Here is a 27493-nt window from a genome sequence, read left to right as displayed (position 1 = left end):
AGTGAAGCATGAATCGCAGAGAGCAGCTCAGCTTAACTCCCTCCCTTTCATGACACCTGCACGTTCACAACAACACAGTTTGGAGAAGCATTCTTTTATTCCAAATAAAATCTTATTTAGTTCATCTTAAACAGCATTTCTATTTCCATCAGAATTGTAAAATGTAATAAAACGTGTTTTGTTGCATCATGTTTTGAAGTAGGACTTTAAATATATTTTCTCTTGCAAGGCTTTTTATAGCACTGCAGTTTCTGGAGACATGATTACATATCAACATGTGGGCCAACCTCCTCCAACAACTTTGGTTTTGGTACAAGAGAAAAAAACTCACTATGAACATTTAAGAATCTTTAATTCACACTAGTAATAAAATTGCATTACATTTCATAAAATAAATGTTCCAGTTTATATATACAGAGAAAACAGACTGTACATACCCTCCAATGAACCATTTCTAAAAGGAAAATAAAACAAACCAGAAACAAATTTCACAAAACATACAAGCAATACAGTGCTCAGCTAAGCAGGCACAACTGTACATCAAAATTTGTAACTGCTCAGTGTTGGGGTGTGGGAGGGGCAAAAAGTTGAACATTTACAATAGAGTCCTTAGGGACTGATAAAGGGGTCTTAAAAAGTATTGCAGGCAAGCAGACAGACGCTTGTCTTTTTCCAAGTGCAGCAGAACTTCCATCTCCTGTGAACTGTGTGGAGCCGATTGTTGCTGCCACGAGGCTCCAACTATTGAACCTGTGTCTCAAAGCTCCCATTCAGCTGGCCCTCCTCATAGTCCATTTGACACAAAATCATGTTGTTTTTTAGGAAAAACTTGTCCCCCACGCAAAACCTGTTGGCAGAGAAAAACAAACAAAGGCAAAACTGTTGTTAAAAACATAGACGATTACTGTTGGCATTATGACAAAGTGGTGTGTGTGTGTGTGTGTGTGTGTGTGTGTGTGTGTGTGTGTGTGTGTGTGTGTGTGTGGGGACTGGCTGACTCCGCTCTGGCAGTGAAAATGTCGCATTTAAGATCAGCAGGTAATGGCAATTCTGTTTGATTGCACACATTTTGGTTGGAGGTGTTTTACCTGACTTGTGCTGACACGGTGCCTCGTCAGACTCAAAGCCTGTCGTGATGGTCATCATAAAAGTGTGGCTTCAAATAAAAGTAGATTAAAACCCTATCATTTCAAAGCAAGCAGACATGAGCGCTGGCACCCAATGAAAGGCAGGTCAACTCTCCTCGGCCTGGCAAAAAAAGGCGCTGGCACCACAAGAGTTTCCAAGGAAACTCTGCCATGGGGTTAGCTTTTAACACACCAGTTTGGTTCCAGTGCTCGAGAATGTTTTTTTCCTCTAAAGTCTCAGAGTCAATTGAAGAGGGAAAATAACACGTAGCAGCCTGCCCTACTGATGTTCTACTCTTTGCTGCTGTTTGTTTGTGTGACACAGTGGAGACAGCTCCATAATGTGACTGAAGGGGAGTGAAGATAAGAATATAACCAAGCATAGCTTGGCTTTAGTAATGAGCCAGGCTGGTGAAACAGCCATGGCAATAGTGTGCCAGATGAGACCTGGCTTCATGTCTGCCAGCTGAGAAGAGAGACTGCAGTCATAATTCCCTTACAGCAGGTGTTCACTATGGTAACTGAATCTGGCCTGCAGAAGGTTAATGGGCTTGTGCTGTGTGGAGGAACAGGGTCACAGCACCCCTGACAAGCATGCAAAGGACGTTCTGCTCCCAGAGTGGTGCCATTACTGACAGTATATTAATGGGAAAAAGCAATATTTGGGTATGTCATACACTATGTGGATATATACCATCGGCTTTGTGCTCACTCCAATTTCATGATAGTTCCTATCATTAAGGAAACACCATTTCACACCTATGTAGGTCCATTCACCATTATGTGGTAGCACAACTCTGGAGGCCTTTATTTTTGTAGCTCACACACCCCCTCATGCACATAAGCACAACAGCTAATTTTACATCCTTGCGGCCTAAAAGATTTACAGAGCTAGCCGCAGGACAACATGAACAAACTGCTAGCAGCGTGTCACAATAGAAAATAATTAGCCGAGCATTACAAATGCAATGCAGCAACCTTTATTCTCACACGTGAAGACAATCCATGACTTTTTTCAAGACTTGTTCAATGGTCTGTAATAATATAATAATACAGAAAAACTCTTCTGCACCTCAGCAGTTTCTACTATTTAAGCTATTGGCCATTTTAACACTCAATTCATGTTTTTTTTAGAAGGTGATGTTGTTGTGCAGTTACGATCCCCCTTCTTACCTCTGGTTACAAAGCTGACAGGCAAAACAGTCCAAATGGTAAACATTATCTCTGGCTCTCATCACCATTTCAAAGGCTGGGATCAGTTTACTGCAGGCTGCACAGTTCCCCGTTGTACCAAAGAGCCTGAAAGACAGAGGAGCACAGACAGAGATTAACCCACCTTCCCTTTACCTTGATGCAATAAAAGAGCAAACAAAAACCTAGTGACAGAATGAACAATAGCAGAAAAATGCTGCAATGGAAGTGAAAAAGGGGCAAAATGGAAATACGTTGAATGTAATGCACAAATCTTCCTTGGCACCCACTTGGTATTTTTTGTTAATGAGAGTCACAAACATAGATCTTAATTCTTGGCTAATGATCTAATTAAAATGATCACATGGTTTTAATCTCCTTCTTCAAAGAATTTCCCCCTCGCACATTACAAAAGCAATGAAAACAGATCTGAAGCAAAGCGTTTGAATTGTTGAAACTTTTCCACTTTCATAACTAAAATACCTAATGAGTCTATCTCCAACCAAAGCCAGCAGGATTTTTACACGAGAGGATATGTGCTATAATGTAGTCGTGAGTTCAAAAGATTTCAGTTAGAAGGATTCAGGCTCGATCCCTGCTCTCTCTTTCTCCCCCACTTCTGCTTTTATTCAGAGAGGAGCCTGAGACAATGATGGGAGATGTAGCCGTGAAGAGTTAACTAAATGTTCACAGCGAACAGACTCACCGCTCAACCTTCGCTGCTGCTTGTTTAGGCTTATTAGATAGGAGCCAAATGATAAAGGTCACAAACAGAGCAAGGAGGCACTGGTGTAGATCTCTTTTCTGCTCAAAGAAAAGGAACCTCAAATGCTTTCTCCCAGTCAGATTTACATTTTCATTTTCCAAGCGCCTGCCCCGATGTTTAATTTGGAGATTCTGGAGCACAGATAGATTTATATATTCTGCGGGAGGAGAAGGGCCGTTTCACAGCTTTGCAAGAGGGGATAAGGCAACAGCAGATTGCCAATCCAACAGTATGTTAAACACTTTTCCCCCAAACTTGTAGGGCTCAGACAGAGGAGTCACAGTGTTGATATTCCGCCTCGTTTAAGCTAGTCCCATTCAGTTGCTTTCACCTTGTTAAAGAAAACGTCTATCCAGCAGGCCTGCTTCTAATAAGAGGCCGCTGCCCCAGAGGAGCAGGAGAGACAGAAACACAGGGAGAAAGGTTGTTATGTTCCATGAGAGGGATTCACACGGTGTTAAACAGAGACACTGTTACAGCTGTTTACTGTTTCAGTAAATACTGCCTGTGCTCGTACAGTAGTCAACTGCCACCCATTGGGCGCTCTCTAACACCAATAAGTTGTTGTTTTCGCAGACACCTTTTAAAAAAAAAAAACAGTTTTTCCTTTTCCAAACATCTAGAAAATTCTCACCCATTTAGTATTGATCCAAAAATCGACCACACATCAGTGCTCCAGAAATTGGCCTTGTTTCCATTTTAGTATATAAGGTTTTCCAGCACATACTGGCAACCAAGATTTCTTCGTTTTCTGACACGATGAAATGAAGCTTAATTCTTGTCCCTTTTGTTTACTATTCACCAAAAAGTCGCCCGCTTTGGATGTAACCCACTGCCTCACACCTCCTTTGTCATCATGACAGTCAAATGGCAGGGTTTGCTCCAGGTTTCACTCCACCTGAGCTCTGTGATGGACTGGAGAGTCACACAGTGATGTCTTTTTCTCTCCCTCTGGGAACCGAGGCTATAAAAGAGCCCAGAGAGCCTCGGTCACTTACAGAGTCTGACATGCACACACCTGTAACAGCTCGTAGGATTATTCTAACCCATCTCCATTACACCCTGCTGGGCTGCAGACATGGTGCTCACTTGATACATACAGGTTGTGAAAATGCTTGACAGGGGAGCCCAGCTTGCTGCCAACACTAAGTTCTACCTTCAGTCAAAGCAATGTGTGACACCTGTTGCTAGTTTCCACCTTCCTGCTGCATTTTTTTTGTCTACAAACAAATCATAAAAAATGCTGTGGATATAACCTCGTTCCCCTTTGTTATGAAATACAAATAATATTTTGGAGCATCTCACCGCCGCAGATATGTTTACACATACAAGGACAGCTACTCTAGAAATGCTGCATTTTAACTTGAAATACAAGCAATAAGAGAATAGAGACATTAAAAATACTAGAAATAATAAATATACTAGAGACATTACTGTATGTACTTCCACAGGAAAAAAATGATTTGATTATTCGCTTACCCTCCCTTGCTTTTGAAAGACATTTTAAAGGGCCAATTTACCCATTTTACACATTCAACTAAGTGCACTTGTCATGTTGAGTACTATCAGTGAAATCAGTTGTATAATGTCTTCTGTGGCTCTGGACAGGCTTTGTCAAGTCTCAGAAAATAACCCTGATGATGTCACTAGGTTGTCTCATTGTGGGATTGGAGACAAATTCATAACAAAAAGCCTGCAGACCCTCCCTGACCCGTCAACACCCACATCTTTCAAACTCGTGACCTCGTTTTATAACAGATAAGTACTAGTACTCCCCATAACAAGTAAGCTGACCTTCATGTGTGAAATGGGTGGATTTCCCCTTTAAGACTTTTTAAGGATCTTTAGAAAATTTGAAAGCAAGGGTGCAGCAGACAATGCTGCTCAGGTAATACACATAGGGCCAGATTTACTCAGGCTTTGGTGCCTGTTTTTCAGCCACAGATGTGAGGCATTGTACCCCAAACACGTGCTGTGTTTCTCAAACTGACGCACTAGGCTGGAGCAACGGTTTGCATGTCATTTGAGTGAGTGTTTGCAAATAATATGCAGGATACATGTTAACAGGAAATGATTATGTATTCTGCTGAAGTCACGCTATCTAAAACTGCTTTGTTTGTCAGTTTTGCGGTGAAAATTCTCCACTTCTGGAAATGTGGCATAAACACGGCACAGATGGGTTTTACAAGAGCCACAAGGAAGGTTGTAGTGGTGAACTTAAGTACAACTAAAACCTGATTATTACAAACAAAAATGAAGAGATTCGACTATTCTTAATGAAAACAGTATCTCATTACTGTAATGCAAACTAATAGTGGTTTGTGTTCATCAAACGTGAATCTAAACTTAACCTTCAATGAACCGTAACTTTACTTACTTTACTTTGTTACACTTAGGTGTGCGTTTGGTGTCATCTGCCTGACCGAGGGTCTCTTTGTCATTAATCGGGAATGCCCTGTGTTTTCAACAGCTAAGGCAGTCACAGGCACCCACTGCCTTCGGAGATAAAGGGGGATGATGGGTATCATCTCTTATTTGTCTTATTACATCACTTCATCTCCTTTTTGTCAACCATGAGGTGTTTACTGCCTCCTAATTTATTACGAATTAGATATATAAAGAGAAGAGATCATATCAGAATTTTATGAGTAACATTTTGAGTAATAGTGACAGGTTTTCTCAAGAGGAGCTGAACCACAGTAGAAGTAAATTTTTTTCAATCAGGACCACTACGCTACGATTTCTTTCCTGAGCTTAGTGGTCTCTTTGAAATCACGGAGTTGACTGCGTAATGAGCTGCTATTTTAGTAAATCAGACCCAGAGTACTGCTGCAAACTTGGGGTGTGCCATGTCGTATCTTTATACGATTAAAAAAAAATAATACGGTGATAATTGTTGACATCCACTTCTGTTGACGTAATGACGTCATACAGCAACAAAAAGCATGGCTGAAGGCGCAAGTAACATCGCCACTGACCCCACGGTGAAGGACTCCGTTCCAACAAGGGAAGTGACTCCAGTAATGAGGCAGGGGTTTGGTTACACAAGATCAGATGTTCAACAAGCCATGATAATATGTATCAAATGCAATACAACCAACTTATTCCCCCGCCTCAAGCAGAAGCACCCGCAGCAGCTATTGTGAGTTCTAAACCAAGCAGATAAACAACACTGACTGAGCATAGCATCACTGAATCTTTGGCAAGGTGTACATACTGCCAAGAATAGCATTAGAGTAGAAATATCCTGAAATGTCGTGATATTAGTTTCATATCGTCCACTCCTATTGCAAACTCAGTGAAACCTTAAGACAATACTTGATAGTACTTGATAATAACTTGCCAAAAAATGTACAAAAGAATTCTGCTTATAGCGCAGAAAAGCTTTGCACATTTAGGGTGGAAATGCAGTAAAAATTAAGCTCCAACACTGAAGCATGTTCGCTTAACTGACGCTGGTCCCTCTTAATCACCTTCAAATCATGAAGAGATCCACTTCTGCCATGCTAGCCTGATTTCCTTATCTGCTTTGTGATTTACTATCGCCGACTGAAATTTGCCACAGAAAAAAAAGTCTTCCGTCTTCACCATAACACGAAGAGCTCGAGTGTAAGAAAGTGCAGTGGATATGGCTGCGTCCCACTCGCACAGCTCTTCAGCCAACAATTGATGTGTCTGGGTTATAACGTGGCATCAACACATGGCTTAATTGGGCTCCTCGTGCTAAGAGGAGATTACAGCATGAGAGAACTGTTCAAACACATTACACTCTTCTCTTCCTGCGCCTCTGAAGCTAAAAGCAACCAGAGTCGAACCACCACTGCAGCAGTCTCATGAGTAACAGCTGAAGTAGAGCTGTGCATAGTAAGCAATGAATGTTTCACACCAAAACATGATCAAGAGGCAAATGCAACGGTTGAAGGGATTTGATGTCAGCTGAGAGAATGCAACGTATTACCACAAAAATGAAGAAGGAAGTGACACAAAGTAAAACAGTTTAGGCACAAAAAGCTCCATCCATGCTCTTGAAAGCAAAGTAGCCAATGAAGACTGTATTTTATTGTAATGAAGAATTCTAGAAGAAGCCATTCGTAGTATGCACAATATGTTGTGTGTGTATATATACACACACACACGCACACACACACACACACACACACACACACACACACACACGGGAACTATGCTAATATGCTTCACAGCACTGAAACAGTGCCTTCAAAGAACATACGTTGTGGATTACCTTTTGAAAAATATTAATTCATTTCATTTACAAAAGACTTTTTGTTTGAATAGACTATTTTCTGCAGAATTCCCACGTATTGTTCTGACACATGTCCTGTATTGTAGGAGTGCAGTGGCTCATGCACTTCAATTTCCCTGGTCATTTGGATTAAATAAATCAATATTCTCGAAAGGGAAGTGGAGGGAAAAAAATTCAACATCAACACAGTTTTTTCAGCATTGCTATTTAAATAGAGAGTGAATGGCGAGTTTCTGGAGAAATATGACAGTATTGTTCGGAGCTGCTCGTAATACACGAAGCCCATCAGGCTTTGTCGATCAATCATCAGCATTGTAACAGTGTTTGAAGCACAAAGAGTCTGCTTTTAAAATAGATGCTTCTGTGGTTTATTTAAATGGATTAGATGGTTAGAAGTGCTGATTAGGATTGCTCTTCACAACCTGCGAGACATTCTGGCATGGATTTCTGTACAAGATAACACCATAAAAAGTGAAAGCAGGCTGGCTATTTATCGGATTGGAATGTGTCTTTTTAAGAATTTCATCACCCGTGTTCAGATATTATATTTAATAGGAGATAATAGTTAGTAGGGCTGCAACTACCGTAGTAACTATAGTGGTTTTAGTAAAATATGTCAGTTCTAATTTCTCAGAGTCGGAGGTGACTTCTAATATTGCTTTCTCCAGCCAACAGTCTGAATATTATTAAACCATTAATCGATTTTCATAATAATAGCCCTTTAATTTTGTGTCCTCTCGATTAGCTGACGAATCGTTTCAGCTCTTAGACTTAGTATTTTTGCCAGGTCGATGCACTAAGACTTGTATTAATTGTGTTTTTATTTAAAGTTTTTTCCAACCAGCTGATCATAAAATCATTTCTTATGCCAGCTCTGACATGCACTAACACATCCCTCCTGTACTGATGTGTTTTGTTGGTAGCGGAGTTGGATAGCACGAATGTAAAGAAGCTCGGCTCTCCTTCCTCTGTTATTGAGTTATTACAATGGGTCTTTAGAGAAAAGAGGGCCTTCTTTAGTTCTTTCAACTTGCTGCTTTGCTAACTTCAAACCCTTAAAGCTCCTACAGTGCGTCATCTGCCTCTCTGTATTGCTTCCTTCAGATTGGGCTGTGGCTCTTGAAGTTTTCTACCTGTTCTCTGAGCTCTTTGAGACTTCCCAGCCTGCACAGGGGTTTGTCAGATTTCATAAAAGGGAAAGCTGTTAATGCATGCATCGCATGTTCTGACCCTCCCCAACAGTTGTGTCTTTTTGAAAGTTTAAACCGTTCTGTTCAGATCTATATCTTGCCCAGAGAGGAAGAGCAACTGTTATGGGAGGAGAGCAATTGTTTTACTTACTAAAGTAGCACAGGGAGGACAGATTTGAAAAACAGTCACATCCAGATGGAGCTATCATCTTCCCCCTGCTATTTCACTGGTTTGTGGATAACTTATAATGCTCATTATCTTGAAAAGGTTTTCCTCTTACTGTTAATTATACCCCATTTTGATAAGTGGATGACTATTATGTCCTCTCTAATATGTGAAATAGAAGATTAAATGATTTCAGGCCTCAAGTCCTGATGATCACACTATGACTAGATTGTCAACCGTCTGATGAAATCTTACAATCCTGGGCCCTAGACATAAAGGAAACGCCTAATTAATCTATTATTCTCACTTAAAATGAAACAGTGTGGCCAAATTGCTGAAAAAAAACATGTAATACAGGGAAGTGAATGTCAGGGACATTAAAAATTGAACTTTTTTGGTGCAGTGGTGTAGAGGGCGAGGGAGGACGCTGTTTAATGTATGTGTGCGTTTTAGTGTTTGTGTGTGTTGAAGTGTAAGATTCGGGAAAGCGTGAGTGCATTCAGTAAGTTGCTAATGCCACTGAAGGACAATCACAGATGGAGCTCCTATAATAATTAATGTGAGCATGGCAGGGTTCCAAACCCTGGGAAATAACCAAAGTGTGTTTGATCCACCTGCTTGTCTTTAATGAAGTGCAGGAGGCTAATTCAGTGCACAGATTTAACTTCATTACTGCAGGTGAGGAATGAAGGAATGAAAAGGAAACCGGCGCCGGATGGAGACTGCATCACCTACTTTCAGATACTCTCAAACTGCCTCTTTTCTATACGCAAGGCAAGGTTTTTAATTTGTTCGATAATAGAATTCATCTCAAGCATCTCTAGCCATTAAGTGTTCCGCATTTGTCGCAGGCTGAAGAGCAGGCGAGTGGGATGGATTTCATTAGGCAATCCGGGGCAACAGAGGAGCACCAGAAAGCTCTCTCCTCCTCCTCTTTCCTTTTTATTCTTATTTTAGTATTCCTAACTCTTGATTTCAGATGTCATTTTCAGTTTTTCATCACTTCCCTGACCTCTACATCTTCCTGGTCTAATGTGCGAGAAAGCTTTTGCTTCTCCCTTCACAGTGCCAGTTAGGCACTTATGGCTTGGGGGTTGGGGTTGCTGTCCTCTCAGCAGATGTATTTTACCAAGTAAAACTCTGAGCTTCATCATTTTTGCCTTCACTTGGTCATTTGCCCATTTATTATTACCTCATCTGCACCATCTGCCCCTTCTGGGGGCAACATCAGGTCTTAGTGGACCTCTCACTGCATCTTAAAAGCATTAACTGTGGGTGGGAACTGATGGATGGTAATGGCCTATCTCAATGTAACGTCCCTAAGCGCTGCTCAAGTGGGCTGCGGGCTTCTTCCAGGTCAGAGAAAGGGCTGAGATATAAGATGTCATGGAGATCCATGAGTGAGGCGGGAAGACAACCAAGGTGATTAAGGTTGTCTGAATCTGGATTTTTTTTTGATGTGATGTAAAACACCGGCTGCTTTAAATTTCTTTTTTTTTTTTTTTTAAATTAGAATAATGAACAGATACAAACCTATAAAATAAAAACCATATAAACCAATTAAAAACTGAAAGTATCAGTGAGGGAGCGAAGGGACAACCAGGCAGAAGGGAAATGGAGAAAGGGGAGGACACTGCAGGACAGGGAGGGTTTTTTTGGGGGGTGGGGGTGGGGGGGGTTAGGGCACTGGCATCCCTAAGTCGGCCCCAGGGGGATTCCCTCTCAGATAAATGGGAGGATCTCATTGGGAATGTGACTTAACGCCCAGGAAATGGTCATGTTTAATTTAACAAGCAGATGGCAGGGGCATCTGAAGGGGGTTACACAGAGCCAAAGACACTGATGAAGCAACAAGCCTGCCTGGAGGTTTCTCACAGCCTACAGCCCTGGTGCAACCGAGAGCCAGTCGACTCCGTGACAGAAGTCCTCCGTGTTCATGTAAACACAGAGAATGAGATGAAAATAGAAAAATGAACACTGCAAAAACAAAGATGTAGTAGTTTCAGCTGAACTTAACTTAATGCATGTTGTCCGTGTAAATATCCCTATAAAGTGAAACAAATCTACAAAAAACAAATATTGAGAACAAATGAAAGGTTATAATTCTAGATTGTTTCGCATGTCGACATCGCTCGATGTTAAATACTGAGTATGCTGTGACGCATCATGTATTCAGGATGCAGTGATACAGAAAAGTTGTCGTACGGTATTTAGAATTAAGAAAAAGGAGACGAACTGCTCCTAAAATGTTTTTCTCTTTTTCTTTGCTGCCTGTGCAATATGCTTGTGTTGAAGTTCCCCCAAACAACATTACTTTCTGCTATACGCATGGCGGAGAAGAATAAGACAACAAACTCTCAACACATTAAGTTTTTCCATGATGGAGTTCGAACACTGAGGAATCTTGGTTGATTTTAGCTGTGATTCTGTGAATGGGAGCTACAGGAAACACACACTGAGAAACCAAAGCAAACGGTACCAGGAGGTAAAAAAAAACCAAAAAAAAAAACCTTTGTGATCCTTTCATGTCCCACAGCTCTTGGAATGGCATGGCTTTTGTGTTTGTTGTGAGTGGAGAGAGGTGATTGTGTGTCTTTCTTGCCTCAGGTAGTCCCTGCGACAGAGGATGAGGTTGGCTTTCGTATAGAGGGTGGAGCCCACCTCCCCCAGGCGGCAGTCACAGCAGGCACATTTGAGACAGTCCTCATGCCAGTATTTGTCCAGGGCCTTGAGCAGGTAGCGGTCTTTAATCTTGCGATTGCAGCCAGCACACCCCTTCTGTTTCCCTTTGGGCTGGACGGAGAGCATCGGCACACCTGTAGTGATAAGGAGACAAACAGCCATGCGTGATTTACGGCCCAGGAACACGAGTGACTTCTCATGTTCTCTTTTTGATAAGCCGGCTGCTTCTCGAGGCGTCTAAGCCTGGCCTTGCGCGCGGCCACAGCACACTGCCTACCTGCTTCATATGCATTAAAGAAAACATTCTTCCATGTAGATAGGCACACGGGTCACATTGGACTATAAAGCCCTGACTTACTTGTTCCACTAAGAACATGCTGTAATACAAAAGTTACATGATCACTTGCAGCAGGTTTCAGAGGAAGGGGCATGTCCTGTGTATTTCTGAAAAGACACAATGTTTATTTTGCTTGCTGTGGTATTTACTGCAAGGTATGTAGTACGTTAGCTACCTACCATTTCATCAAAGCCCATTTCACTCAACTGTCCACAGTTGTAAAAGCTCCTCATGGGCTTTGTTTGGTATAGATTAACATTAACCTTTTAAAAAGCCTCTGACCACAAAAACGTTGCTACCAGACCCCAGTGAGATATGTTATGGCCTAAGTGCCTTTTAGCATACGCTCCCTCTCTGTGTTTCCTACAGACACACACAGGGACACACACGGACACAGACTCACACACACGAATTTGCGCACACAAACCACAAACACACACACAGTGTTCCCTACTCAGAGCATTACAGCCTTTCCTCCTTTTACACTTATCTGTACTCATGTGTCTGCAACGGGCGAGCCTAAGTTACCAAACTCGCAAATTGCCCTGCTGTCACGCAGGTCCCCTTTAAGCATGCCTTTTAGCCTCCTAAAGGACAAATAAAGTCCATTTAATAACTGCACTAAACACTAATAGTCTATGTGTGGTTGACATTTGTGTTTGGACTAAAAGCCCCCCTCAGGCCACTGGTGGTACAGAGGCAGGGGCGCGCAGCTCCCCTCTGTAGCACTAACAGGTCTGCCACAGCTGAAAGCACAAGACAACAGCTCTTAAGACACTCTCTCACACACTGAGCTATTGATCCATCTAAAAGAACACACAGTGGACGCCACTTGCCACTCTACTTTCAAAACACATTTCTCTCTCTCACTCTCAAAAAAAAAAAGGACTGGACACTCTGCATCACAGGGGGTTAGGCCAGCATTTTGTGTGCGGGTATCTATAAAGGTCCCTTTTAAAGACACGTTATACTGAGTTTTATATGAAATGTCACTGTTTCACTGCTGCACTTTCGGGATGTGCACAGGTACATTTTGTCTGGGCCAGATAAAGTTTTTATTTTCATTTCTTCAGCAGGAAAGTATGCACAATTGCGGCAGTGTAATACTATGTGTGAATGGGGTCATTCTGTCGTTAGAACTGCCATTTTACAGTAACTTCTGTGGTTGGCTCAGTGATAAACACAGCCTCAGCTGGTAACAAGGGACTGCTTCACTCTGTGCACTATTTTTCTCTGCGAAGCCTGTCAAGTTCGCTCTCTTTCACAAAAACCTTCCACCACTTTTCAAAGGACTTCCTTGGAATAGAAAGGCATATTTTTTCTCTCTCTCTTTCTGTGTCTCTCGCGTGCACATGCACACATATCTGCACACCTAAATGGACTCACAAAGTACTTTATTGGATCCAGATTTGCTCTGCAACTTTTGGCCATCCACACATCAATAATGCTATGAATGTAATATAATTAGCATTTCCCCTTTTAAAAAAGAGGTGAAAGAAATAGGAGAGCTTGTTAGTCAAATTTATGGCTTTGGTTTTATATGTCAGTAAGTGCTCTGGTGGTGTTGAGCCATCTTATTTCTTTATCAGAAGTGGAAAGGAGAGGCTTATTGGTTCAGTGCTGGCGATGGGAGCCATCAATTAGTGTTCTGCCTGCCCTCCAACTCCCCCACCTCCCTCCCTCCCCAAAACAGGCCCCTTGAAGCTGGCACATTAGGATCACAAAACCTGCTATAAATACCAATGTTCAGTGTAAATGAAGCTAAAAAGCTTCAAATTCAAGCCACACTGGCTAAGGGTGGACTCTTCTACCTGCATTTCATGGCTTGTTAGGGGAGCTCTCTGCAGGTATGCCAACAGTGCTCGCCTGACAGACTTCTACAGAAGTAAAAACAGTCTTAATGAGGAGAGAGAAAATGCCTGTGTGTGTGTGCGTGTGTGCGTGCCTGTGTACATGTGTATGTGTGTGCTTTGTGCAAAGGGAAAGAAAAGAGTTGCTGCAATTCCCTTGGGGATCACAAAAATCTTTAATTTGCCTTTTATGACACCTAATTAGTTATTCTACTCAAAATCTTTGCTTTAAATAAGAGAACTAATTATACAAAAAGGTCGTTCCTCCACCTCTAGAGAACTACTCCTAATTGGTTGAGACCACCACACGCCGCACACTCCTTAAACATATCACATGTGTGTTTTACATCATGCTTAAAAAGGCCAAAGCTTAACCTGTCCTGGAATTACTGCATGCTGCTCAGCCCCTCTATTGGATGCACACTTTGTTTAAAACCCTGCTCGGCATCACCAAAGTGACAACACCCTCTGTGTCTTAGTGCAACGCGGGTTCTGTGTTTGCAGTTCGTCTGACATTCATGTCTTCATGCATATGTCTCGGTCCCTCAGGCCTGACTGTAACAGAGATGTCTCAGTGGAGGAATGCCTTATGTCTGCCAGGAAACCAATATGCACATTCAACTGATGCCTCTTTCTTCAAGCCATTGCAGGGAACAAACATGGGTTTGATGTCTTCTACCAAAGCAGCCTCTGGAAAACAGCTTTAATAGCAGTGTAGCAAGCACTACCTCAAACCTACTAAACAAAGAGCAGTGACAGAAAAAAAAAATGAGTGTGTAAAGTAAATGTCTTTTCAATTCCCTTAATGCCATGAGACATTTTCTTGCACCTGTCACCACTCCCGGCGCTATGTGAAACTGCGGAGTAGAACAGAGCCTCCCAAGCTTGCCACCTCCCAGAAAGAAAAGCTGCATTATGAAAGGAAGGAGCAGACTACGAGGCAGCCTCCATTTAATCCAATCCATTTAACAGATACAAGTGCCACTGACCTTCCAGTGTCATTTGATGTCACCATAAGCATGCCTCTCCACATCACGATCCATTCTCCAACAAGGGATGCATTTTACCCCTCAAAGTGGAGAGAGAGCACTTGCCCTGCCAAATATCCTTCCTGAGAAGGAATTTAATTTGCCATTAGTACTGCGTGTAAAGGTCTGTCATCTCTCCCTTCTTCCAGCCATCTACTTTCTTTAAGATTGTATCTTTCAAGAATATGTACAGTTAGTTTTTCTCAGCCCAAGCAGTCTGTCAGAGCATGTATTTTCCATTATAGAGATAGCATCCGATTTCTATGTTACCCCATTTAGACCTCCGTCTTTATGGCTATCAAAAAATCACATCAGTCTGCTAACCTTTTTTTGATATGTTTAAGGTTTTAAAAGAAAATGCACTCTTTGGGGCCCTCAAGGAAATGTTTGATATTAGAGAAATACAATCATCATGTGCATGTAGACTCAAATAAATGTTGATGTTGTACACTTCTGCAAACTATAGATGTATTGAAACTTTACCTTTCTTTACAGGAAAACGTTGATTATTTACATTTCAGTTTTATGTTGTGACAACGCTGTGGTTAACCTCTGGTTGGGTTTAGGCACAAAACCCATTCGGGTTTTAGAAAAGATAATGTTTTGGCATAAAATACTTCGAACAGTGGTCTGCTGCTTGGTAGTCATCATGCCACCACCATCCTCTCCTCTGCCTCCATATTCATGTACTGGTAATCTGAACTATGTCACTTTGAGACCTGCTGTAGAAACACCGATATAATACATACGAAGAGTACAAATTTTAAATGTCCATGGTTTGCAGAAACGCACAATACCAACATTTTATTCTGGTGATTGGGCTGGATGATTTGTCTCATACCCCTTTTTTGTTCCATTATTACTAAAATGTCTGTTTGCGTTTCTTAAAGCAAGAGTGTAGGTGCTTGGATATTATGCTGCATACTTTAATGTATACAGGTTTCCTATGAGTCCCCGAGCCATTAGGCACGCTGTGTCATGTCATGCCGACTGAAAGAATATTGGTTATTGCCTTGGCATCAACCGCAGTGAGTGCATTATAATAAAGATTCACGTCACTTTCTAAATTCTTCACTGCTGGGATTACTGTCTGTACTTTTGCTTTCTCTTCTATTACATAGTTTTATGTAAGCCTGCAAGTACTAATCATGTTCTCAATTAATCTGTAAATCATTTTCTTGATTCATCAATAAAATTCTTTGTCTATAAATGTCATAAAAAAGCGACATTATATTCCCCACATCCCATGATGATCTGTTTAACTAGCTTGCTTTATTGGACCGAAGACACTCAGTTTATTGTCATATATGACAGAGACAAGCTTCAAATCCTGATATATGAGAAGCTGGACATTTGATATTTTTGCTTGAAAAGTCAATTAATCAACTAATTGTCAACTCCCCTCAGTTTCTCAGAGTCTGAGGTGTTGTCATCATATGCTTGCTGTCTGGTCAAACAGTCAAAAGCCAAACATTCAATTTACAATGATGTAAAAGTGGGAAAAGCAGCAGATGTTTGCTCGATGAGCTGAACTTAATCATTTATCAAAATAGTTGACAAATAATTTAAATGTTGAACGACTAATTGATTCATCACTTCAGTCCTTTCTGCATTTGCATGCAACAAAATCCATGGCATCCTCCACTACACCATTGTACACACAATCCCAGTGGAATAGCTGCATCTCACAGGTACTCAGCCTTAATGGCAGAGGGGACAGTTATATCTGATTCTGTGTGTATGTGTTTTTAAAATGTCGTCTGATCAATTAAAAGCACTGACGCCATGGTGTGATGCAGAGTTTGCTGGTTCACGGGGAGGTAAAGGATGTTGTCGAGAATCACTCAGCCTTCCTGACACATGGGGAAGGGACGTGGGCTTTCAAGGAGGTGGAAGCTGGCCCTGGGTGGGCCTCCTCTCAGGGGCCCCTATAATTCCAACTCCCACCTGCAGCAAATAAGAGAGTGTTAGCCACCAGCGTGGTGGATACACGGACTGGGATGCTCAGGGAAATTAGATACTACTCTATCAAATGATTGCATTTAGCTTTAACAAGTGCATTTGTCATCATCGTCATCACTTAATTCAAAGCACTCTTGAACAAGACATCAACCAGACCGTTAATGGCCTACGATGAATCTCTAAACTTCTGCATGACTGAGTGAATCATCTTGAATAAATTATATATTAAATTACTTTATGCCTCCTACAGATAGTAAGAGATGAAACAATATAGAAGAGTGGACAATCAAAAATACAATGTTGTTACTGTATTACAAAAACTCTCAGCAAGTCTGCTGTTTGGAAGCTACAGGGGCTCATTGAAACCCCTCTCCTTTAGTTTTCAGCTACCACTGTAAATGCCGTGGCCATGGCAATCCCATATAAAATGTGTCCTCAGGCCAAGGTGTCTGCCACTAAGGTTAATAGGGATCTCATGCAGATGTCTTGCCATTGTGTGCATGAATCAGCCCCTTTCATTCAGCTTCCGTCATTGCTGTAATTGAGCCCATAGATTCGTTTCTCTATTGCCAAGACAAAACACAAGACATCTGGTAATAATATCAGCTGGAATACACATGCCAAATGAAAGCAGACTGATGAGTGTATTCTGAATGATAAGCAAAATAAAGACCACTGATTCACTGTGTGATTCATGTTCCTGTGCTTAGCTGGAGCATATGCAAGGAGTAAAAGAAAAGATATGCATGAACACACACTCACAGAGAGAACAGACACACACACACTCTCTCAAATAAGGTAGCTTATATTACATTTCATACTGACTGTTTTTTTCTTATAGTTAGCTGTAAGAGCCTTCTATGTTACTGTATGGCATGCTACATTTCCAGATGGTTGTGTATGAATGCTGGGGTCTGTGAGGTGATTTCTGGGACTGTATGCATGCTATGATTATGACATAATTAACACCCACAGTAAGTGGGAGAGAGAGCAGACAGGGCTGGTGCGGATGAGGAGGGGACTGTTCATTAACAAGATGCACTCTCTCAAACTTTGCAGCTTGCTGTGGCTAATAAGCCCCGGTGAAACGGAGCCCAGCCGTCCCTTGCATTGACCCTGGCACTGCCCAGGATAAGGGAGGGTTTTGTCTCCTGGAATAATTGCTCTTTTCACATGTTACAAGTGTCCTGACCCCCACGGTCGGCAGCCACTTTCCCTACCATAATTACTCCTGATCCGCTCCAAATGAGTCAGCCGCATTAGGGCTGCAATAACACTGGCCCAGCTTCAAGCGCGGCATGGGGAGTCTCAGCAGAGCAGCCTGGAACAGGACTGCCTTTTCTCCCAGCCCACGGTCATTTCCATCACGTCAGAGGTGCATTTCTTACACTTGAAGTCAGCACGAAGGCCCTGGGCCCTTTTCTGAGGCTTACAGAAGGCATTGTTAGCTCCTGGTGCTCACTACTCACTGTGGTTTGGCAGCAGTCTCCATCCCAATTAACGAAAAACTTCATTAGGGTGTTTTTCCACACTTTTCAGCCCCCTATTATTTTTAATTTATTCACATGGGGTTAATTAAAAGAAATGTATCACAGAGATATGCAACAGCTTTCTAATTAAATTCATTGCTGCTTTTTTTTTTTAAGACATGAAACTGGCAGAGTTTCCAAATTATTACAGAAGGCGACTTGTTCTAACACTTGGTTGCTCAGTAGTGGGGTGAGATTAGAGCTCTGCAAGGTAAGCTGTCAACAGCAGAAAGAGAGTGAGAGAGCGAGAGATGGGGCAAGAAAAACAGAGTGAGGGAATAAGATGAATTGGGAGGAGGAGAAAAGACACAAACATTCATGGGCTTATCGTGCCCCAAATAAACCCATGAGAGCTCTTAAAGAGGGAGGACTGCCAGAGTGTTGACAGAGCAAGCGGAAGATTTGATATTGCATGTAGCCAATCAAATGTGAGGATAATGTTGTGCTTTGTTTACTGCTGGTCTGAGGTATTTGGTTCTTAAAACCTGTCATTTTACAATATTTCACATAAGTGCAAGCTGACAGTATAACCGAGAGGGCGAATGTATCTTCGTCTTCAAGCCTCATACAGTAGGTGCAAGATCAACAGACAAAAATCCATCCATTCTCAAGCTATATACTTTTAAAAGTCGATGGACGAGGCAATCTTGTCTGCTACTTCATGATTCCTGGCAAAAAAAAAAAAAAAAAAAAAAATCAAACCATTAGACCTGTCACAGCCACCTTCCGCCATCCGGAACAGAATAATGCACAAACACTTTTAGTCCGCATTAAAAATGCATTTGGAGAGGAATAAATGTAGCCCTCTAAAGTTTGTGTCACTCATGAGGTCAGGAAGTGATGTACAAAATCCTCCCCACTCCCCAGCAATTACTGCACACTTATTATTTCAAAGGATATGCCAGGAGACAGGTGTGCCATTCAGGGTCCTCAGTGTGTTGAAAATGGAGGGGAAGAAGGAACACCATACTGTGTGAGGCTCTTTAATCTTGAATAATGCAAATTCCCCACTGGGGGCAGTTATTTGGCAGCATGGGCCTCTAATGTCATTCAACTCCCACACCTGATGGGGTAAATAATGAGGGAGGTTGGTTGGGTGCAGTTAAGGAAGTGGTCTTCGTGAAGATTGGGTGTGACGTCATATGGCATGGTAAACTTCACTGTCTCGTGTAGCGCAGCTTATCCTAAATCTCACACGAGGGCCGACGTTTGATGTTTCATTATGAAGATGGCTTGCTTTTAATGAATTCCTTTTAACACTTTTATATTACCTCATAATAAAAAGACTGGCCCTATTTCTTCAGGGAGTAATTCTGGTTACTTGATAAAATCAAATGGCAATTCAACTACAGACGACTGGTCAAATAAAATGAAATAAAATGAAATGAAAGAGGTGTGATTGGAATGGGGAAGGGCATGAGGACTTGGTGTCAGCTAATGTTGGGTTGTGGGAGTGTGTGTGCATGGTGGCTGTCTTTTGCTTCTGAATTTGTAGTTGCAAACATCATAGTCAAGCACTGATTAAATCATGAACTTCAATATCCAAAACCTAATCTACTAGCTTTAAGAGGGAAAGAACTATCCCCTTTAATCACAGACTTTAATTAGCCATTTAAGATTTGATTTATTGAAGGTCAATAAGAGATTAGTTCTCAGAAAGTTGGCTCTTATTTAAGAGAAGACACCCCAGGCTTTTCTATTTACCAACAAGATGGCTGTAATATCTTAAAGTGCGAAGCCGCCATCCTCCTGTATTTCTTGGTATTCTTGCGCTAAAAAGGAACTCTTAGGAGGATTTTAATGTCGCTGCGACCTAAATAAATGCATGTGATATTTTGTTTTTGCCAGAAAACTGCCACGTAAAGGTCATATTAAGTTGTACAAAGTGAAGGTGCGTGAAAGCAGAAGAACTGAAATTTATTGACATACAAAATACCAGTTCTCCAGCAACATAGAAAGAAGTTAGGATTTAACTGCTGTAAAGTGCACATGCGTTAATCCTTTGACCGGGAATGCAGGTAAGAGGAAGGAAAGTTGATCAGAAATGAGAAATATATATATATCTCTTTTTGAGATGCAACAAAGATCGGTAAACCCTCACTTAAGGGCAAAAAGAAAACTGAATCCTGCAGCAGGAGTACAGTGGAGAAGACATTTACAGGGAATCAAGACTGAAAGTCTCAAAGCCCCGCTAGCAGCCCCTAGAGGTGCTGCTGCTCCTTACACCCACAAGAACAAAGTGTCTTTCACTGACCAATCAACACTGCCATCCTCAGAGCCACATACTCACACAGGCAGGCCCAAAAAACAAATGACAAATACTCAGCAGCAACGATCAGCGCTTTGGCAAATGGGAAATATGGCATCTGCAATATCTCCTGCTGGTACTGTGATGTGTGCACGACAGACAGACTACAGCGGATCATATAGCTGACTTCTAAAACTATGGAATTATATTACAGTATTTCTGCAGGTGTCAGCTCCCCATGTTTAACATGGACCAGTGCTAATCAAAGCAGTCAACACACAGAACTCATGGAGCAATGCTACTTTTCAGTGGCAGCGCTCCGCACATTTGCCTCGAACAGGGAAATTTCATGAGGAGCTACTGAAACACTAGTTTTCATCTACACCCCCAAACCCTGCACAGTTTACGTGAGGGCTTCCCGCTCCGGATCGCAACAAACACGCACATGATCACTACAGCCACACCAATGAACTGCTTATTGCAGATATGTTGACATTGGTGTATATGTCTGATGAAAAATAACAAGAAATTTACGTACAAAATTTCCAAATTACGTTTGAGGTTATTTAGAAACCACTACCACATCTCGTTACATATCCTGTACCAGAGAGCGACTGAATGTCCCACTCAGTACATACATTTAAAGACAAAAAGAATCCAAATCAAGATTATGTTAATGTGTTAATGTAAAAACAACAACAAATATGTATTGCATCAGAATTTTCAAACTCTAAAAATATCATTATTGGTCTTGGCTTAAATGATCCAGTGTCATATCAGGTCATAACACACAGAAAGATACATGAGTATATGCACCTCTGTTTTTCATTTAAACAAATATGCATCAAGGGACTATTTCAGAAGGGATTAAGTCAGACCTGTTTAATACTGAATGAATCATCGTAGATGGTCTCGCTTTAAAACACAAGAATGCATTAAGAGACATCAGTGCAATTGTGATTTGAGATTCAGCTGAATAACGTACTGTACTCATCAAACAATCATTCATGTTTCTTCTTGGTCTTAATATTTGTCATTTATTCCATCTTTACATAGCAATCAAGACGTATGAGGGTTTTATGACTGGATGTGTGAGACAGTTTCCTCATAACGTCATTAAATGTACATTAGTACGCATAAAATTCTGTAATAATATACATTTAAATATGTAAGGCATGACATGAAGCCTGGGAGTGTTCGAGTTTTGATTTCCTCTGAGACTGAACTATACAAAGTGCTTATGCTGCCTCACCGAGTGTAACAGGTGACATGTTATTTTATAACTGCAGGTAGAATACTCAAGTTTTTCTTCAGTAGTATTTTCTGGGCATGTTCACACTTCACGCCTTCCCAAGAACCATAGTTGGTGACATTGTAGTTTTGACATCTGCTCATCTCAAGAACTTTGCTGCATGTCATGCCACTTTCCTGTCTTCTTTACTAAGCCCATGATGACAGAATAAAGGAGAATGGATTTTCCAGAGAGCAAAGAATAAGCTTTACAGAGTGCATCAGAACGCCAAACAAGTCAGAACAGAGAGCACACAATGGGTAAACAGATGAATAAATAACTTAATGTGGGGGGGAAAAAAAACTGTTGCATAAAGTGTGCTCGCGTGTGTTTGTAGAGGCATCGATCTACGAACACTTTTTGCTTTCCACGTTGACATGAGTGTAGTCAACAGCAGCTTGAGAGAGTCAGCTTTGCAGGGACGAGTGACACCTGCATCCAACAGGTTCAGTCAGATGAATAACAAACAATATACTATATGCTTAGGTCTTTGTCATTAAAGCTGGATTACATGTTGATATTTTTACACCGGCTCAACTTTGGCTGAGGTTGTTTTCTACGGGCGAGAACAGTTTAGCATGTGTCAACATTACCTCTGTGCATGTCTTGCAATAAGACATTAGGTTTTTCCCCTGGTGGTTTAAAGGGTGGTTTAAAGTAACAATTCATCTCAACTTGGCAGCATATTTGTGGATCTTATAAAAGGTTTCATTGTAACACTTGGATTGATGTGTGTGTGTGTGTGTGTGTGTGTGTGTGTGTGTGTGTGTGTGTGTGTGTGTGTGTGCCCTTGCGGCTTATTTATTTGTACATGTAATTTTCAATGTGGCACCTCCACCACTGCCCCCGTCACTATTCTCACACACAACACAACAACATACCAGACATTCTTCTTGACATTGAAAAAGGCCATTTGGAGTGAATACAAACAGAGGGCGAGACTTTGGACAGCACAAGTGATGCATGTGGTAGCCAGATCTTGTTGCGAGCATTTGTATGATAACATGGCAAGCATCTGGCCTCTGGCAATAATAAAAGGGATGCTCTTACAGCTCAAGAGTGCATAATTGAGTTTGTGTGCCACACTGATGAGTGCAGCCATTTACATCGAAGGCAGGTGGGCGCGCTCGCTAACACATGTCTCTTAAGTCTCAATTCAGTTCCCTTTGAATTCTGCTAAAATTACAGAAAATGATCCACATCTCAAGCACTCGTAGATATGAAACAATCAGGACTGATAGGGATCTGGAGGTTTAGTGGTGACAGAAAATCCAGTGGGAATTTTGCATTTGTAAGATCAGAAACATATCAAACTGAATTAAAGACTCACAGCTGTGTATGTGATTTTCTGTTAATTTTTTTAAGCTTATCTTTGCTAAATTGAATAATGAGGACAGATTCATTATAATACGGGTGATCAAAGCACTGAGGGCGCATAACATGTTGTGTGTCAGTGTCGAGTAGATCATGTTATTACCACATCTGTATCTGGGAGGATTCATACTGTAATGTTTTGGTGCTATTTTGTTATGTGGATGCAAATAAAAAAGGAGATTTTCCTGCATTCATTTGAGCACAGGTTACACTCGCAACTGTTTACAACACACAAGACTCCTTTGACAATCTATGTTTAAGACAAAATTGGAAAAGTACTGCAAAGACGATTTCAGGTGCCTGTAATAATGCTTTTTAAAAAAAAGAAGAAGAAAAAAACGGCAGGACTTATCAAACGAAGCAATGTGTTTGTAATATTGTTCAGGGCCCAGAGCACAAAAACCAGACGTAATTTCAATATTTGAAATGGGCAAGTTTAATTTTGAAGTAAGAGCAAACCAATAAGCTGAGAAAATAGCAAATACAGGGGAGCAAATTGCATTCCTTTGGAAAAGTGAAAAGACTTAAAGAACGAATAAAAGTAATCTCCAACTGGAAATTAGAAATCAACCCTCAGAAACCAAATAACAGAAAAGAAATATTACTGTCCACTTTCTAAATCAATATAACATTGCTACAAGACAGTATTACCATGGTAACACCGGTAAAGAATGAAGCAATTCTTATTATTTCAAAATAAAATCGGAGCCTGAAGCCCAAGTTTTATTACAGCAGGCGACACATCACCAGTCTGTATTCATCTGAAGCATTGCTTTTCAATCACATGCTTTATGAATGTACAAATTTCACTGGACAGGATGATAACAGGGTCATAAATTAACAAGCAAAGGTAACCAGACATTTATCAGTAGCTGGAGGATTTCTCTTCTGCTGAGGTGTGTGTGGACTCTGCTGTAGTTGTGTTAATGTTCAGCAAAAATATGCCTTCAGCGTGGACCCACTTTCTTCTCTTGCAGTTGGTACGAAGATGGAGAGAAAATGGCTCTGTTGCTTTTTTTTACTCTCAAATTAGACACCAAATTGGAGCCTTGATATCACGGGGTGAAATAAAATGTTGACACAGAATTGGTACATGTGTTGCTGTTCATTACAAACTACAACCTACATATTAGGTCATTTCACTGAGCAGTGCGTGTCTTCCTTTTACAGTCCTGCTCCGTGCTCTCAGACTCAGTGCTGTACCAGATAGTGTATAAGCTAATGACTGCATCATGTGAGAATATGGTGATTAGTTTGCGACGTGCGCGTAACTTGTGACGGACGAGACGGGCAGTATGGGCGGGAGGCTAAACACAACATGAAGCTGACAAATATTTCAGGTTTGATCCTTGAAAGTTAGGATGAAAGTTACAACTGATGGCACAAATTGTATATTTTTTTGACCCTTAATGGAGTGATACAGCGGGGATTGATTTGTGACAGGCAGATTTTCTAAATGGAGCTAAGATAAGGCGTTTTGGGGGAGGCACGGGCATTCATTTCTTTCTTCGTTATTGCTTTAGTAGCACAAATTGTCGCAGACTTTTCAAAGAGAAGTCAGAGTTCAAAAACAGTCTGCCAAACAAGCAGCAGCATTACTGTGTTGCCAACTGGGATCGCAGGCTTTGAACACGAGACCAGACACACTGATGATCTGTTTTAAAGGTCACATAAGGACTGAAATATGAACACTTAAGCAGCATGCGCGCGCACACACACACACACACACACACACACACACACACACACACACACACACACAAAGGCATTATAGTGGATCAGTCAAGAGAAATAGACAGTCGTCATGCACACACACCCATGTGGCCACCGAAAACGCAGACCCACACCTCCCTCTCTGCATAAACACACATTTATTTTTGCAGGCACTAAGTGGATACATTAGACAAGAAGGTTTGAACTGACAAGCCTACAGCCTGTGAGCCAATAAACGCTAAGAGGCACCACAATGAAAGAGAGCAGAGCCAGGCAGCTCTGTTGACAACCTGGCCAAAATGCTGGAGCTGCTGGTCGGGACCAGCAAATAAAGGGTGAAGCTTTTAGGCAATGAGCAGCAGGTGATCTCAGCTTTTCTGCAAGTCCTAATGCTCCTAAAAGCCACTCTCCCTGGTTCTGTAATTGGGCATCAGTAGTTAATGTAGTATTGACTGCATTACATGCTCCTGTGCATCCTTTCCCACTAATGCCATTTGCATCACCTTGTACATTTACCATATTGCTTAGCCAATAACTGTTAAAAGCAATCTGAATCATGAATCATATAGAGAACTTTTAGCTAGACAGACATCCAAAGGAGACAATTTACGGTTGAGTTAATTTAGGTACATTTGCAGCACAACATGGATTCAGCCAGACAGACCAATTTATGTCTCTGCCGCAATCCTTTTATTGGTTTTTAGACGTGTAAGTGAAAGGATGCTCCGCTAAGAGATATGAAATATCCATTTTCAAACATAAATAATGGGTTACAAATGCATCCATTACTTTTAGAACAGGAGGAACTCTAGATAAACTGTGCAAAAGCCATATAGTGTACTTTGAGAAATAACACACGTGCGCACGCACACACACACACACGTGCGCACACACACACACACACACACACACACACACACACACACAAAATGCATGTTAGGTTAGTGGAGGTTTGTCATTGTGCATTTCAGCAGGTGGTCTATATAACAGCACTCAAAATACTCTTAAGGAAGTGTCAGAAGAAAGAGGAACATCAGAGAAAAACTTCATTCCAGACCTCATTAGGACTGTATATAGTCTGCATTTGAATATTATTATGGTGTTGTATAAATGCATTAAAATGCACACACACTGAGCGCCATGTAGACCTCAAAGTGATAAATGCACTGCACATCTCTCCATCAGTTCAATCCAAAATGGGACGTCATTAGAGGCGAGTTTGATTTAAATTAAAATTAATTAGATTGCCTCACCCATTAACCTAAATACATTGAAATAGATAAGTAATGCAAGTAGGCCTATTTGGATGGAAAGTGAGTGAACGGTGCACGGCGCTATCCATAATTTGCAATCAAGTTAAAAGCACTCTGCTGTCATCTCCCATCCCGTGGTGATGTCAAAGGCTGCCTCGCTAACTTCACAGACGCAAAAAGCACTTAGAGGAAGGGAAGAATAGAGGAGCCCACATGCACCGCAGCGTCCGCGGAGTATCCTCAAACTCCGGGTAACACACGAAAACGCCACGGACAAATCCGCTCTCAGTAAACATGCAACTCCTCCACTAAACTGCACTTTAGGCTATTTGGTGTTTAAGTGCAACTTCACGGTACAGAAAGCAGCCACAGTATTCAGGTTTCTTCGGGGAAAAACACGGACCCTGTCGCGACTAAATGGGGGTCGAGAAAGCCAATATCGAGCGGCTGCGCAGGGTCCGGGGCGACGGCAGACACTTAACGTGTAAAATGTCAGTAGTTTGCCGTGTTACTCCCCGGGTTATAGCATCCTACGGCCGGAGATGTTACTCACCCTCTTCCTTGTCCAACACCATCGTCCTGAGGAACGAGGAGTCCTTCCCCGGGCGATCCGTCCTCGGCTCCAGCAGGCTGCACCGCTCGGTCTGCTCAGAGCTTGTCCTGGAAATGGCTTTGAAACGCGCGGTTGACTAGACTACGCCTCGATAAATCAAAACCCTGGAAAGATGAATTGCCGTCTGCACGTTTTTTTTCTCTCCCTCGTATCAATAATAATTCACACACGGAATACGGTGGTATACGCGGCGAGATCCCCCTATCCGGACTGAAGTGTAATGCAAATAAATAGCGATCAAACAGCGTTGGTTGCTCTTGATAAATTCCATGCGAATGGAAAAAAGGCAAAACAATGAAAAGCGATATAAATCTAGTGTCGCCTATCTGTAACTGTGCACACACACACACGGACGGATCAGACGCTCAGACTGAACGGCTGAGCTCTTCCTCGCTCTTAATATTCTCTCTTTCTCGTTCTCATTTGCTCCTAAACAGCAACTATATTCAAACAAATCCAATTGCAAATCTGACAACTGCTAAAAGCAAACTCACGCCGCCTCTCTCTGCGTTTATGTGCCGCGCTCGCCTCTGCTGCTACTGAATAAATGCGCGCAGTTTCCAGAGACCCTCGGATTCCCCTGTTAATTAAATCAATTCATTATGCTCAGATCTGATTAGCAGCCCTTCCCCCCTCTTTGAATCAATTATTCAATACACAAACATAATTGCTTGTGCCAGAGGTGTCTAAGTATTAGCTTATTTAACTCCAAGGACACTAATTACCCCTAGGGCAAGGGAACTTTTCTCATTAATTCTGACAAAACACAAAAGCACAGCTAAGGGAAAGTGTGTGTGTGTGCGCGCGTGCGTGCGTGCTCGTGTGACTGGTCTGCCAGTCTGGATGTGCGTGATAGAGAGAAAGAGAGAGAGAGAGAGAGAGAGAGCAGGAGAGAGCGCGCATGCACAT

The 27493-nt window shown here is 41.7% G+C and overlaps 1 protein-coding gene across 1 annotated transcript; it reads right to left on the bottom strand.

Annotated features, from left to right (window-relative positions):
- Positions 1-333: 333 nt before the first annotated feature.
- lmo1 (LIM domain only 1) lies at positions 334-27493 on the bottom strand. The gene is made up of 4 exons (XM_076728813.1): positions 26525-27493; positions 11307-11520; positions 2301-2426; positions 334-847 (listed from the first exon to the last, which is right to left on the bottom strand). Exons 1-4 carry the CDS (start codon positions 26544-26546, stop codon positions 742-744), a joined length of 468 nt encoding a protein of 155 aa, XP_076584928.1. The 5' UTR covers positions 26547-27493; the 3' UTR covers positions 334-741.

Source organism: Chaetodon auriga, chromosome 1 (genome assembly GCF_051107435.1).
Source record: "Chaetodon auriga isolate fChaAug3 chromosome 1, fChaAug3.hap1, whole genome shotgun sequence".
NCBI lineage: Eukaryota > Metazoa > Chordata > Actinopteri > Chaetodontiformes > Chaetodontidae > Chaetodon > Chaetodon auriga.
This window is presented reverse-complemented; position numbering and strand designations above follow the sequence as displayed.